At 34.6% G+C, this 15,748-nt stretch overlaps 1 protein-coding gene across 1 annotated transcript; it reads right to left on the reverse strand.

Annotated features, from left to right (window-relative positions):
- Positions 1–10,448: 10,448 nt before the first annotated feature.
- Positions 10,449–14,399, reverse strand: LOC107811827 (dolichol-phosphate mannose synthase subunit 3). Its single transcript, XM_016636822.2, has 4 exons — positions 14,233–14,399; positions 11,161–11,267; positions 10,950–11,057; positions 10,449–10,734 (listed from the first exon to the last, which is right to left on the reverse strand). Exons 2-4 carry the CDS (start codon positions 11,260–11,262, stop codon positions 10,675–10,677), a joined length of 270 nt encoding a protein of 89 aa, XP_016492308.1. The 5' UTR covers positions 11,263–11,267; positions 14,233–14,399; the 3' UTR covers positions 10,449–10,674.
- Positions 14,400–15,748: the final 1,349 nt, after the last annotated feature.

A 15,748-nucleotide genomic window follows, 5' to 3' on the forward strand; every position in this document is an offset into this window, starting at 1 on the left:
ATGTATTGTTAGTCTTTTGAGGGTCTGTCCATTTTGCATTTAATCATTATCAAACAAAATACAAAAATGTGTGTCATTAAAAGAAAATTCAAAACATATATATGTGCATCGTTCGTTCTAGGTCTATTTACTTAAATATTTTATTGCCTTGTTATTTAGTTTTAATTTCATTATTTTTATTATTTGTTATTTTTTTTTTTTAAAAGAAAATAAAATTAGAAAACAAAAAAAAGGGATTAAAATCGGTTTGGGCCCAGAAATTGAAACAAAAAAAGGGCCCAAAACCAGCATTCAGACCCAGTCCGAACCAGGCCTCAGGCAAACCTCCCAAACGACGCCGTATAAAGGCGTTTGATCTGAGCCGTTCCAATCAATCCAATCCAACGGTCCAGGATCACTTTCAATAACCCAGGTTCAAACCCGACCCAAATCTGACCCAACCCCTCACTTAAACCAAACGACCCCGTTTAACTACCAAACGACCCCGTCTCAGTTCTCACCCTCAGATCCAAGCCGTTGAGATCATCTGATCTAACGGCTCAGATCCAATCCCATAGACCATATATAAACCTTCCCTTACACCCACGCCCCCTATACCAACACCCCACCCCTTCGTCCCCAAGTCGAACCCGGACCTCCCATTAGAAACCCTAGCCGCCCTCGTCTCCCTCGCCATTAAAGCCGGCGGCACGAACGTCGGTGACCACCTCCTGAACACCCTAAGACCCCCTCACTCTCCTGAACATGGATTTGTTACCCTCTTGCCTCGAATCACCTTCCCTCGTCTCGAATCTTCGTTTGAAGATTTGAGTCGAACCCGGACCTATGCCAAACCACCCCATCTTCATACCAGACATTCCCCTGACCTTCCTCGTGACCAAACCAAGCTAGGTTTGGTCCGAATCTACCCACAACTTCCTAAAAATCAGATCTGGAAATCCAGACCTTAGAACACATGCACCTGGGGAATCCGGCCGGTCTGGACAAGGGTTTGAGGTCTAAAAGACCTTAATCAAGGTGTTCTCATGTGAGAACACCCTGATTAAAGTTTGTTCAGCCTCAAGAGTTCGAAGTTGAATCAGAATTTGGGTCGTTTGATTTCAAACCTTTTTGGGTAAGTTTTCCTTTCTTTCGTTTTAGTTCTAATTAAGTTGTCAGCATATTTCGTTGTGTTTGTTTGTTATGTTGTTATTTTTCATTCGGATTTCTTTCATCTCTGTAAAGACCTTTTATTTGGTCGATGGTTTTTGTGTATGATTTGAATGCATCCTATGATAAGCATGTCCGATTAATATAGTCGTCGCATGAATAACTTATATAGGTTCTTAGTGACTGACCAAGTTGTCCGAAGCCCTTTAGGTCCCCGTATGTGTTGTTTATTTGAACGACTGATTATTACCTGTTATAATTAGTATAGTCAACTCGATAAATGTCGTCGATTAGTTTTCTATAACTAATGAATCAAACGAACTAATAATGTCGCATGACTAATTGAACGTTGCCACTAACGGAATGCCCCAGCATTGTTTAAAATGGTTTATTTGCATTGTAAAAATGACTGAAAAGGTTCAGCCCAGGCAGCCTTGAATTTGAACTTTCATCAGTTCAAAACTGCCCTGATGCTGCAATAGGCAGGGCAGTAATAATCAAGGTTAAGCAGGGGTATTCTGGGGTGTTAAAAAGGACAGAAAGATTAGTTTAAATGAGCTGACAAGTAGGGTACTAATTTAAGATTAAACTAATACCAATGGGGAACAAGACACAAGAGTATGGGGCTTAAAATGAATAATAAAATGATGCCCATAACTCTTGATTAAACAAAAAATAGGCGTGGGGAATAAAGGGGTTGGCACCAAAAGATGCTTAGGCATGGGCTTTAAAGAGTATGGGCATTCTGCCAATTGCCAGGACAGACAGCCTAGCTGCACTTGGACATTTGGCTTATAAATAGGCCATTTAAGAACTTAAAAGAGGGGGGAGTTTTTTGAGTCTTAGGCTGAACTTTTAGTCTTCAGAAAAAGAGAAAACAAAGTGGAATTTTTAGTCTTAAGGCTGGACATTTTTAGTCTTCAGAGAAGAAAAACAAGAAAGATAAAGTCTCAGAATATTGTAACCAAACACTGTCTGAAAATTACATAAGAGTTTATGTTGGTTTAGCTGTCTTGGCCAATTGCTGTTGGTTGCCTGTTTGAGCTGCTTGTGATTGTTGAACTGCTGGGGTGTTTACATTGAATACTCTGCTGTTTCTGCTGGTTCATTACTCTGTTTCTGGGATTGTTGTTTGTTGCTCGACTACTCGGGAGCTTCATCATTGTTGGTTGATTTTTGTTGCTGTGTTGTTGCTGGGTACCTGTTGTTGCTGTGTTTACTGCATACTGCCCAGCTGATCATTCCTTTCTTCTTTGTCCTCTATACCAGGTACACAATTACACTACCAATGTAACTTCGAAAGTTTGAACATGAATGCAAAAGAGAGGACCTGCAGATTGTTTTTATATACATATGGACTGTTGTATTAAATGTCATGTAGTATATAGTAGTTACATTTTCGTTTGGATAATAGAAGTAGCCTACATGCTTAGTATATCAATGTAGGTAAGTGAATGTTAGTCATATATGTATGCTGTTAGGTGAAAATATTCTCATTGCAATAAGTTGTATTTTAAACTTAGTCTGATGATGTAGTATATTCTCTAACGTAGGTCAAATAGGGAAACTATCCACTTTAATTAAAGTACTTTCCTCTTTTGTCAAATTGTCACATATAAATTGATAAACTCATTTATAGAACAAAGAACCAGTTCAGGGCCTCAACCTCATGAAGGTCGAGCCCAAATCGAAGCAAACCAAGTAGGCCTGCATCGAACAAGCAGAGGCCCAGGTCTGGCCTATCACGCATGGGCTGGATTTGGGCCCATGATTATTTGTTCGGCTGACTGTATATGCAGCCTCATTTCTGATTTTTTTTTGCTTTTCTGAATGTCATTACAAACAACTTGCAAGCATTTAATTAATTAGGACTATCTATTGTCTTCAATTGATAAAGACAAACACGACAAGAAACGTAGTCGTTATAGGATATCCTTTTAAAAAATAAGAACGAGATGAGCCTCGATGAAAATAAACAAAACGCGCAGATGCGGGGCCCTCGTTTAAATGTATATTATCGAAGCATTTAGGTTCCAGGACGGGTTGTTTAGCAAATCTCACAACCCTCCTAAAAATAACAATACGTTAGACTCTTTAGGACGCGCCTTAATAAATCTTACCTCCTTAAACCCGGGTGCGCATTTATGTGACCCAAATCCAATTCTCAACGGAGTCGAAATGTGTTTCTAATCACGGGTACATTGATTGTGACGTGGTTCGAGATGCATGTCCATGACGTTGCAAATTCATTAAAAAATAAGAACGAGACGAGCCTCGCCAAATAAAAATACAAATTGCGGGGCCCTCAGTAAAATATTTGCTTTAAAAATTATTTGGACTTCGGGATGGACCGTTTAGTAAAATTTCACGGTCTTACCCAAAATAAATACGCTAGTCGCTTTAGGCGCGTCTTTAATAATTTAATCTCCCTAAACTCGGGTGCACATTTATGTGACCCAAATCCAAATCTCAACGGAGTCGAAATGTGTCTATAGTCACGGGCGCATTGATTGTGGCGTGGCCGAGATGTATTTCCATGACGTTGCAAATTCTTTTAAAAATAAGAATGAGATGAGCCTCGCCGAATAAAAATACAAATTGCGGGGCCCTCAGTAAATACTTGTTTTAAATTACTTAGAATTCAGGAGGGCCGCTTAGTGAATTTCGTGGTCTTCCCAAAATAATAACGCGATAGTCTCTTTAGGCGCGTGTTTAATAATTTACTTTCTTAAGCTCGGGTGTGCATTTCATGCGACCCAAATCCGATCCCAAAACATCAAATAAAATGTGTTCCGGATTATGGGTGCATTTCATGTGACGTAGTCCAAAGACGTGTTTTAAATGATGTTCACATTTCTTTTAAAAAAACAATAATAGTAAAGCGGTTAAAAGATAAATTTGCACATAAGTTCATATTGTATTAAAAATCAGATAAATAAGCCAAATATAACAGTTGAGCGACCGTGCTAGAACCATGGAACTCGGGAATGCCTAACACCTTCTCCCGGGTTAACAGAATTCCTTATCCAGATTTCTGGTACGCAGACTATAATATGGAGTCATTCTTTTCCTCGATTCGGGATTAAAATTGGTGACTTGGGACACCCTAAATCTCCCAAGTGGCGACTCTGAAATAAATAAATAAATCCCGTTTCGATTGTCCTTTAATTGGAAAAAGCTCCCCTGCGCCCATCGGGCGCGGAAAAAGGAGGTGTGACAACAATTATTACATCAAACTAACTATTATAACAATTATAGTTATGATTTATAACAATTTTGGAGGCTCTTCAACTGCTGCTCTGGAAGGTGCTCTAGCTGCGGCACGTGCCCCTCCTTGGCCTCTACCTCAGCCCCGGCCTCTCATGGCTCTAGCAGGGGTAAGGGTATCTGCTAGGCTGATTTGATAGCGCGCATCCTCGCCATTTTTTAGAGAATAGAGATACAAAGGCTCAAACTTCAAAATTAACAAATCTGCACGACAAAGAGTGAAATAAGTGAAATTTTCCTAATAGTTCTGAAGCCTCTCGAAGATATGTACAGATGTCTCCATATCGATCCTTAAGACTCTACTAAACTTGCTCGTGACTCATAGAACTTATGAACCTAGAGCTTTGATACGAACTTATCAAGATCCAAAATCCCACCTCATGTGTCGTGATGGCACCTAGTCTCTAAGACTAGGTAAGCTGATTACTTGAAATAATTAAGCTAGTTTAACAATGATATTTTAAAACAGAGATTATATAAATACCGATATAAATGTGAAATAAGCCTACGTGGCAATAATCACTACAGCCTCCCAAGACTAGGTAATACAGAGTCACGAACTCTAAATGAATACATAGGAATAACTCAAAATACAATACTTCAGATTATGATTTAACAGTATAATAAAAAAGGAAAGGTCTCTTAGGGACTGCAATGACCAAGCAGCTCTACCTTGAATCCTCGTGATCAAGAAGCTAACTCTACTTGAGTCCAACGTTTCCAATACCTGGATCCGCACAAAAATATGTAGAAGTGTAGTATAAATACACCGCGATCGGTACCCAAGAAGTATCAAGACTAACCTCGGTGGAGTAGTGACAAGGTACAAGTCAAGACACCTACTAGTTTTAAAACCTGTGTAGTTTATAAGTATAAAGCTAGTAAAGGAAGCAAGAATCAATAAATGACAACAAGGGATAAACATGTGATAAAAACTATAAAGTAATCAAAACACCATTAAATACCAATGAAACCAATTAAGGAATAACAATGACAACTGAATACTCAAGCTGTTCTAACACATGTTTCACAACAGAATTACTCCGAGATGTCTCATCTCATCAACTCAAGTGACGAGTCTCAAACCAAAGATCATATGCTCATGGCACCTTGTGCCGACATTATTAATCATGATCGCACGGACAACTTACATGTCAATATCTCAATCCACCTGGCATGGTCACGTGCTCAATATCACAATTCGTCCAACGTGATAACGAGATTAATATCACAATTCGCCCTGCGTGGTAATGGGCTTAATATCACAATCTGTCATAGGCTCACACAATGAAAGCAGATAGTACAAGAATACATGGACATGATCCATATATATAAAGTTACATACTCCTGAGCTAGTATAAGTGGCATGCTATGGTATATGCTTGTGCGAGTGTACTATCACAGTCCAAGTCAATAATTAATATTAAAGACATCGAGTAGCTCATTGAAATCAACACAACAAGTCACATAAGGTGCATGACATACACAAGAAAAAATACACCATTACATGAATATCATCAACATAATTCCCATGCGTGGTAATGGGCTTAATATCACAATTCGCCCTGCGTGGTAATGGGCTTAATATCACAATCTGTCATAGGCTCACACAATGAAAGCAGATAGTACAAGAATACATGGACATGATCAATAGATGTCAAGCTTCACACTCTTGAACTGGTATAAGTGGCATGATATGGTATATGCTGCTGCGAGTGTACTATCACAGTCCAAGTCAATAATTAATATTAAAGACATCGAGTAGCTCATTGAAATCAACACAACAAGTCACATAAGGTGCATGACATACACAAGAAAAAATACACCATTACATGAATATCATCAACATAATTCCCCTAGGACATCCCATATCATCCCTCAATAGCCACCTTTATCTCTCCATATTGATAACATTATAATAGCCATCTTTATTGCTCCGCCTAGACATTTACACAATAGCCCCTCTTATCACTCTGATAGCCATCTGTATCACTCCGCCCTGATGATATCATTAGCCACTCGTATAACTCTGATAGCCACCTGTATCACTCCGCATAATAGCCACCCTTATTGCTCCGCCCAAACAATAACATAGTAGCCACCTCTATCACCCCGCACAATCAACAACAGTCAGATGCCACCCTTATGCTTCGCATAACAATAATCAATTCACACAACAAATCCACATGTGCTAACATCATAATAGCATGACATATCAACTCGTACCACAAGTGCTCATAGGTCATAACCTTTCCAAAACAACAATATGAATATCACCACAACATATGGCCCACAGCTCAAACACTATATGTACAAAGTCTCAATAGAAACAAAAAGAACGAGGAAAGTAACTCAATAATAAACAATACCTCATTAAAACACAACTTTTAGATTAATGACTTTCAAAGAAATGGATAGAAAATCAGACGAGATGGTTGTGTGTATGTGATAGAAAAAAGTTAGAGCTTGATAGAAAATTGAAGGAGCAGCTGAATTAGATCTACAAATCATGCATATACTTCAAGTATTAGTCCTTAAATTTTAAATTAAAATATATCACTATAGTAAAATACTATCTGAAAAAGCAAACTACAATATCATAAAATACACAATAATATATAAAGAGAGGAAAATAGAGATAGTGTGAGGCTAATTATACTATAAATTAACTTAAGAAATAGTATAAACTATCAAAATAATACTCAAAAATAATTCTGAGCAAAAGAATAAAAGTCTAAGGCTTATGACATGTATTAAAAGAACTTTTTTGTTTAACCTTTGAACCAACACCATACATTTAGAAAAATAATACAATAATATTCGTATTATAGATAAACATAACAAAAAATCAAAATATTGTAGAACAAAAATTAATGCATAAAAAGGATAATAGATATAATATGGTTCTATCTTCACATTAATTTATTTGATAAAATTAAGTAAATAAATAATACTCAAAATATTATTGATAAATTTAAATATCGAAATAACTATGAAAAAGTCATACAGGATAAAGTCAAGTTCAATTTTAAAAGTAATAAAAAATTATATTCATTGTATTATATTAAGCAGGTAATTTATTAATAGTTCATATGACAATTTAAAAATATTAAGTAACTGATAATACAATTAGATAAGAAAGGAACAAAAAAAATATAAATTTGTGGAAAAATATAAAAATACAACACTTATATTTAGAATTATGATGAGAAAAGTCGTAAATATATACATAACTAAAATCATAATAAACAAATAGTTATAAATGAAGAATACTAAAAAACAAATATCCAAGCGCAGCGTAAAATATATATACTAATTAAATTTCTCATTTAGGAAATTTAGTTAATAGATAGAACTCATAATTTCATAATAAAAAAATATAAAGATACTATTATGATATTATATATAAGATAAACATTTATATATACAACACAAATTAATAATTATTAAAATATTAGTAGTTTTTTTATAAAAATAATAAAATGCTTATCTCTTTGTACTTTTGATGAATTCAAAATTATAATTTAGTAAAACATATTACATTATTTAAATTTTTAGTAAACTACAAAATTAGAAAACTAATCAAATATTACAGTAGAAAAGAATGTATGAAAAGAGGGGGATAAAGATAATTTTATGATATTTATATTTTGAATTGATTAAAATAAAATATAAACAAATAACATTCAAAATATTATCAATAAATTTAGTTAATTGAAGAATTTTGAACAGTATAACATAAGTTTAAAAAAATAATTTTATTTCAAGAGTAAGAAAATATATATCTATGTTATATTAAAAGAGTGTAGTAGGTTAGCATTGTATATTTTTTTACTTTCACTTAAATGCCCTCACCAGCAAACAAACCATATATTAATAGGAGGGGCAATGTTTTAAAAGAGAAGTAGTATCAAAATATTAAGTCAATTGACAAGTTAATAAAAAAGTCACATTAGTAAATATATAGTATTAACTACTTGCTAATTTGACAAAAAGAATAAATAAGGAATAAATAATTTATTTGTTACTATATGATGTGTATCCTTTGAGTTTGTATAGATTTTATTATATTTCTGTGCACTATATTAAATAATAAAATATAACTAATATTTATTAAAATAATATAATATATTGATCATAATTTTATAAGATTAATATGTCAAATTATCCGCCCATCGCGTGAGTTCTAATATTATTTTTCTTTAATAACGAAGGAATTATTATGTTTGATATCATTAATTAGAACCACATCAGTATCTGATTACATGTGGACTATGATGACAAGCATGCCTATTACATTGATGTCGGAGGAGCAATACTAATGCATTGTTATACTTCTACTTATTTATATTTGTCTTTAAATTGTTTATAGCCTGTTTGGCCAAATTTTATTTTGGGCCAAAAGTGTTATTTTTTTGTCAAAAGTGCTTTTGGCTAAAAAAATTAAGGTGTTTGGCCAAGCTTTTAGAAGGAAAAAAGTGTTTTTGAGGAGAAGCAGAAGTAATTTTTGAGAAGCAGAAAAAATAGCTTCTCTCAAAAAATATTTTTGAGAAAAATACACTTAGAAACAGTTTTCAAAAGCTTGGTCAATCACTAGTTAGTGTTTTTCAAATTAATTAGTCAAACACAAACTGCTTCTCACCAAAAATTCTTTGAAAAATAAGCTGATTTTAGAAGTTTGGCCAAACAAGCTATTAATCCCCGCATTAATAATACATTTTTTTTCCAATGTATTATAACTTAAAAGGTATTTTTGAGAGAGGTCAGGACCTCAGGGGCGAGACACATTAGGAGCGCAACGCAAGCATGATGGGGCGTAGGTCCCAAGTTTTCGGGCGTTCGTCTAAGCCTAAGTCCCAACTTTCTAGATATTCATTTGAGGCGCAAGTCTTTAATAACTTTTCCAAGTTTGAGCCATAATTGCCTAATTTTTTTTTTTAATTCTTAAATATTCAAAAGTTAGTTCATAGTAAATTCTCAACTGAAAAGACTCAAAAGTCAAAGGCCTTTTCTAATTGTGTGTCCTAATATTATAATCCTTTTTTTTATTCAATAACCAATACTCTTTAGCTATTTGTGTGCAAAGTGCAAACTATAATATTGCTACCCTTTGTAACTGCAGAAATGAATTGTCTACCTTCTTCCCTGCTAACTTCTTCATCTTTAGACAAATAGTGTTTGACAATGTAGCCCCCCTTTGTAGTGCAGTTTCCACCCGCATGCCTTAGACCACTTTCTTTGAAGATGAACTCAAACATCACAGAAATCTGTTACATTAGTTTAGACAAACAGGGTTTCGACATGGCCAAGAAATGTATCTTAACTAAAAGGGTCATCAAAATACAAATATTTAAAGATAAAAGAGTTCTACGTCCACAACAGATGGTGTTTCATTCATTGCATCAAATTCAAATATTCCTGCATGTAACGAGAATCCAACCATTTATGTGATGTTACTGAAAATAAATGTTATAATTTAGTGGGATAGCCATTTTATGAAATTAACCTGTAGAAAACACAAGGGATTGGCAGCAAAAGCTATTATCCTTTTCTTTTTTTTCTTTTTTTGGGCTACTTTGTTATTCAAATTATTTACCCTTTTATTATTGCCAGAAGGAAAGATCACAGCTGGTTCAGGAGAAGAAAGAGCTCAACTGACTTAGTATAGATGACGTTGTCTTTAGAGCCATAATACAATTGAAAATTACCCCATGGCATCATGCATCAAATATGGCATTGAGCACTACTGGAGCTTAATTTGCTTGTAGTAGATCAGCTCCTGCCTTTATTGATCAATGCTATTAACTTGATTTTTGTTTCAGAAGATACTGATATCTAATAACATTCAGTAGTGAAACACATTTTAGTTAATACAAGGAAGGTCAGTTTAGTGGGAAGCTTTGGGAAATTGAAGACAGTTAGAGATTGTGTTATTTCTAACTAATTGGGAATAAAACCCCAACCCCCCCCCCCCCCCACCCAAAAAAAAAAAAAAATGAAGGCCTTAGCGGCTGAGAAAGTACTCCATCATGTTGTTCAATCTCGACACAGAACTCAAAAAGAATATTATAAGAAAACATGTCCTAGTCAGCTGCACTGGCATGAATGGGGCATCAGAAGATCAGGACTGTTATATTCCTACCTGAAGAATGCTACTGAAATCCAGCAACTATCCATGCTCTAATTTTTCATCTTCACTGAATGTGTTTTTCCATATGTTAAACAAGTAAACAACTGTGATTGAGATTTAAACAAGATTCAATCAGAACCAACGTCTACTCCTTTTTTCTTCAGGAATTCCTTGGCTTCAAGAATATCCTACAAAATAAAAACAACAAATGAACATGACGAGATATACTTTTCGTTATGTTTCATGAAGACCCCATCATCCTAACCAATTTTCCAATTATTTAATCCTTTTATTCACAACCATAAGCCCTTGTTTTCCCAGCACTATCTTGGCTACCAATCGCCCCCTCAGCTGGCAAAATAGTAGGCAATATTTTCTTAAACAAAAAAAAGTGCAACTGTACCTGCTGTAAGAAAAGAGCCTCTTGAGGACATGTGGGAAATGTCATTAGACCAATGCCTACCATGAAAAGACCATAGCAACCAAGCGACATAATGAGGTATAGAGGCAACTGCGACGACAATAGCAAGAAACTAAGAATCACTGAAAAATAAGAAACTTTAACCAACTGCCATTGCCAAAGGTAACAAAAGAGATGGTCAATAAGAGCTCACCAGCCAAGTGTAACTCTCTGGAATTGTTGATGTCTGCAACAAGCCTATCCAAATGGCAGCTACTCCAAGCAATAGCGTCAAGATCTTCACGATTTGTTTCATTGGATCTGCAGCAGTGCGTTGCTTTGACGTGAGTACTAGAGGAGACAAAAGTCTTTAATACATATAATAAACTAGGAAACTATTGATCAACAGCCCAACAACTAAAATGTTAAGAAGTCAATCAAATAAACTCTTAATGTACAATCTAAAGCAAACAAGGTCAAAAGCGTAGACGACAAAGCCATCAACGCAGTCATCAGACTCTCGGCGAGAGTGTAATGCAGCATACATGTTATGTGGGATAGCAAGGAAAAAAAAACTTTGCGGCACATGTAAAGCCTATTAAGGATTCAAGGGAACAGAGTGACTGAATGGCCTGACATGTACGCCCCCAAAACATGCATTTCGATGGATGTTCTTCAGATACAACTATTGCCACAAGAGGAAACCGAGCACCGGGTCCCATAAGATTATAGAAAACTTAACTAAATAAATACAGTTGAAGCAGAGTAGAAAGCCTGGATTATCTTTTAGTCCTGGCAGCTATTGAGAAAATTCAGGTATTGGTGGCTCCAACTGAGAGGCATCAGGAACATAACCAATTTACGGCAAATTAAGGTAGAAGGTCTTTCCATATGAGAAACCATCTTAGAAACAAAGATTCGGAGGAATCAAGAAATACACGTCAGTAAAGTGAGAAATTCAGTTAAAATGCCAGTTTCAAAAATTCTCGTAAATAGAAAGAACTTCCTTTGGACATACTTTTGTTTTCCAGAAAGTTTCCAGTGACTCCAACCACTGTGGAGATTTACCATGAAACAATAGTTGATAGTCTAAAATGTACCATGAAACATTAGACTGTAAACTTATTCAATGTGATGACAATTCAAATTTATAGAAGAGAACGTCACACAAATATGGCAACAGAGGGTTCCCACCCTGTCATCCCTTGAACAAATAGATCGCTAATTGAAATTTCTAACCTTCAGCTATCAAAATAACAGCACTTGAACTTGGACAACAAAGGAGCATTTTTCTTTTGTTGTTCGTACTTGGAGCTTTATGTTCATTATTGTACATAGACCTAGCAAGTAATAGGTTTTCACCCCTTTTCTATTCCTCGGGTTTGCATTAGTGGCAAATTATCCATCTTGATTCAGGAATGGCCTTTGCTGTTTTCATGTTTGTTGTATTTCCTTTTTTTTTTCTTTCCTTTTTCTTCAATACACTAGAGAGTCGCATTATGGGTACTCTATTTCTCAATGTCATGGAGGCTGTTTTCTTGCCTTGTGGCTAAGTATATCCATAACAAGGAACAGTTCAACCATGATGAACTGCATATCATGTCGATAGTAATTTTACCCCTGTCAAAAGATATCTCCAGATAGTTATGGCTGGTGACCATCAGAAGGTATTAAGATGTTACACATTTCCAAAAGTATGTATGCCAATAATATGCCAATATAAAAAATAAATAGAAAATGCCCATTTTTACTGTGGCTAACATGCTAAAAATTGCTGGTTCTTGCTATCTGTGCGACAACCAATCCATGTAAGCAACCTTTATGACTTTGATCTCCAATAAGAAGAAGCTACAACTGCTCCTCTACGATATGTATGCATTAAGACTTTATGAATCTCAGGCTTCCTTGATATCCCCTAGGCTGTCCCTAAAGGACTTCGTTGACACTGTTTGGCCTGTCACTTAAATATTTTAGGATACTTATACAGATGAAAAACAAGGTTCCCAGTTGGTCATATAATGTACTCATATGCTCGTTGACTGCAGTTGATCAACTATGGACCATTTGCATTTAAGACTTACTAGCTGTGTTTCTTATTTTTCCTTAAAACACAGTGTGAAGATACTTTGGACAGGTCTTGAGCTTCAGGGATCCTGTAAAAGTAGCAACTTGATGTGTCTAGAAAATGGGTAGATTGCACTAAAAAGTTGGAGGACTACAATAAGGAATCCATACTTAACACTTTTGGGTCCCCCGAAAGTGACAACTCGTGAATCAAACGCATTCTAAAGATCAAAGTTAGGAACGGTGTTGTTAAAGGCTCGTCCAAGGCGCACTAAAGCTCTGAAACTAGCTGCAAAATAGGCTGAATGCTTGGCCTCACTTAAGCAGTGCTTCAGAGGTGATTTACAAGAATGGCCTTGGAAGTTGGTGGTCTTGAGCTTTTGACCCTGCTTGCCCCATGGAAAAACCTTCAACTTTAAAAGGTTCGAATTTTGACCTCAAAGGTTTGCCAATGGGGCAAGCATGGATAAAAGGTTTGCCCCTCGGGCAAGCGGGAGGACAAAAATTCAAGACCACCCTTTATGGTGTCATATTTTTGTGCTTCAGTGCAGTCACCAAAGCGCTACGGTGTAGGCCTCATCACCAATTGGCATTGTTGTAAAGAGGCTAAATAATATTTCACTGAATATTTCACGAGATTATACAATTTTTAAATAGTTTCCTATAAAATTGTTGTTCCCTTGTTGGCCTAGGTTATATATATATATATATATATATATATATATATATATATATATATATATATATTACGTGTGCTCATATAACATCAAAATTTGCTCCATGGCTATAGCTAGCACTGCCATGAGAGTCAAAAATAGGGATAATACCATTACTACTACTACTACAACAACTGATCCTCATTCCCAAACAAGTTGGGGCCAGCTATTTGGAATCCTCACTGGCCATATTATTTCATATAAACTCATCTAGGCGATGATACCATTACTGTATGAAAATTGTTTTTCTTGGAAAAAGTTTTCCTAGAATTTCTGATCAACCAAACATAAACCACCAAATCGCCCATAAATCCACAAATAACTCTAACCCCATAAAATTTTACAGAAATCCCAATTCAATTTCAGCTAAATTCATCACGCCCAGATGATAAAAATCTCGTCTTTTCACCAAGTAGTTCTAGAAGACGGGAATAACAAAGCAAATGAATTTATGTTCGGAAGAAAGAAAAAGAAAACAGAAAGTGAAATTACAATCGAAAATAAACCTGATATTGAATGTGAAGCGCTGCTCCGATTTTCCGACTGCTGATTCTGTTTCTTCTCAAATCTCAATGGTGCGCTCAACAAAGAGGAAGATCCGTACGAATCAGGTTTTTAGTTATGTGTGGTGTTTTTCTTTGGTTATTTGGGTGTTTAACTTAACTTATCCACCAAATACGAGTATATTTTTAGACAACTTAATATTCTTATAACTGATCATTACTTATATTTTATTTGGAGTGGGACATTTTTGCCCGAAATTAGTATTTACCAATCGACTGTAGCAGAAGTTTTTAAATTTTACTTTAAATTATATTATGATCATGTGTACTTGCTCTTAGCATATCGTTTCGTATTTACATTAATTTTAACATAAATTTGTGTAAATTTCATGTGCAAAATACTTCCAGAAAAAGATTACAAGTTTTTCTCCTACTTTAGGTTATGGTTAAAAATTACAATTTATTATACATTAGGTTAGAGTTCAATTAGAGTCAAAGAGAGATATAAAATGATTTGCTAACAACAAAGATATAACCAACGTATAGAAAGCAGAAAAATTAAGATACTCCATAAAGTAAAAGGGTATTTTTCACATTATTTTTTCTAAACTTAAAATTAGATTCACTTCGAACCCGACAGATAAGAAGTTGGATGATGCAAATAATCTTATTTTTATAGTCTTACATCTAGAAGTTGGCCATTTTGTAGGGAGTTCGAAAAAGATAATTTGATTCGAAGATTAAAATTTAAAACTAATACTTCCTCCTTCTCAATTTATATGATACTATTTTTTATTATGTTTCAAGAAATTAATTTATTTGATACTATTTTTTATTATGTTTCAAGAAAAATAATATATTTTTATGTTTAATTTAATTTTAAAATTTATTTTATTCTTAATGAGATAATTTATAGACGCATAAATATGTATGACTTATTTAAGATCATAAATTACTAATATATATTTTTTAAATTTGTATTTATAGCTTGTTTGGATGTTACACATCGTTTCATAATATATCATATTGTATTGTATTGTTTGATGAATATAATGTTTGGATAGATTGTGTCATTTGTTGTTGTTTCATGATATCACGCACTGGCAATATAAAGAATAAACTTGTAATATTATTAAAAAACTTATAATATGAGGTAAATTTATTATATAAAAAGGTAGGGTAAATGATAAAATAAATTTTTTAAATAATAATGAAGGGTGAGATGAGAGAAAAAGACAAGATAATGACGCAACTATATCAAATCGATCGTTACATAAAGTGGCACATTTTGTCGTTACGTAACGACGGATTTAACGATACAATACAATAAAATTTAAGTAACAACCAAAACAAATATCGTATTTAAAGAAACAATACGATACAACACAATAGGTAACAAGCATCCAAACAAGCTGTTAGTCAAACACCATAATATAAATTGAGATGGAGAGAGTATCCAAACTGGTAATCTGATTTAAGAAAAATGGCTAACTTTAAAGGGAAAAATACCAAAAAAGAC

This window comes from Nicotiana tabacum, chromosome 18, assembly GCF_000715075.1.
Source record: "Nicotiana tabacum cultivar K326 chromosome 18, ASM71507v2, whole genome shotgun sequence".
Classification (NCBI taxonomy): Eukaryota; Viridiplantae; Streptophyta; class Magnoliopsida; order Solanales; family Solanaceae; genus Nicotiana; species Nicotiana tabacum.

Bases quoted from the DNA above. Each gene is read 5' to 3' on its own strand.
- LOC107811827 (XM_016636822.2), bottom strand. From the start codon at position 11,262: ATGAAACAAATCGTGAAGATCTTGACGCTATTGCTTGGAGTAGCTGCC. The intron at 11,058-11,160 runs GTGAGCTCTTAT...TTGTCGTCGCAG, and splicing joins CAGAGAGTTACACTTGGCTG to TTGCCTCTATACCTCATTAT. The intron at 10,735-10,949 runs GTACAGTTGCAC...TTTATTTTGTAG, and splicing joins AGGCTCTTTTCTTACAGCAG to GATATTCTTGAAGCCAAGGA.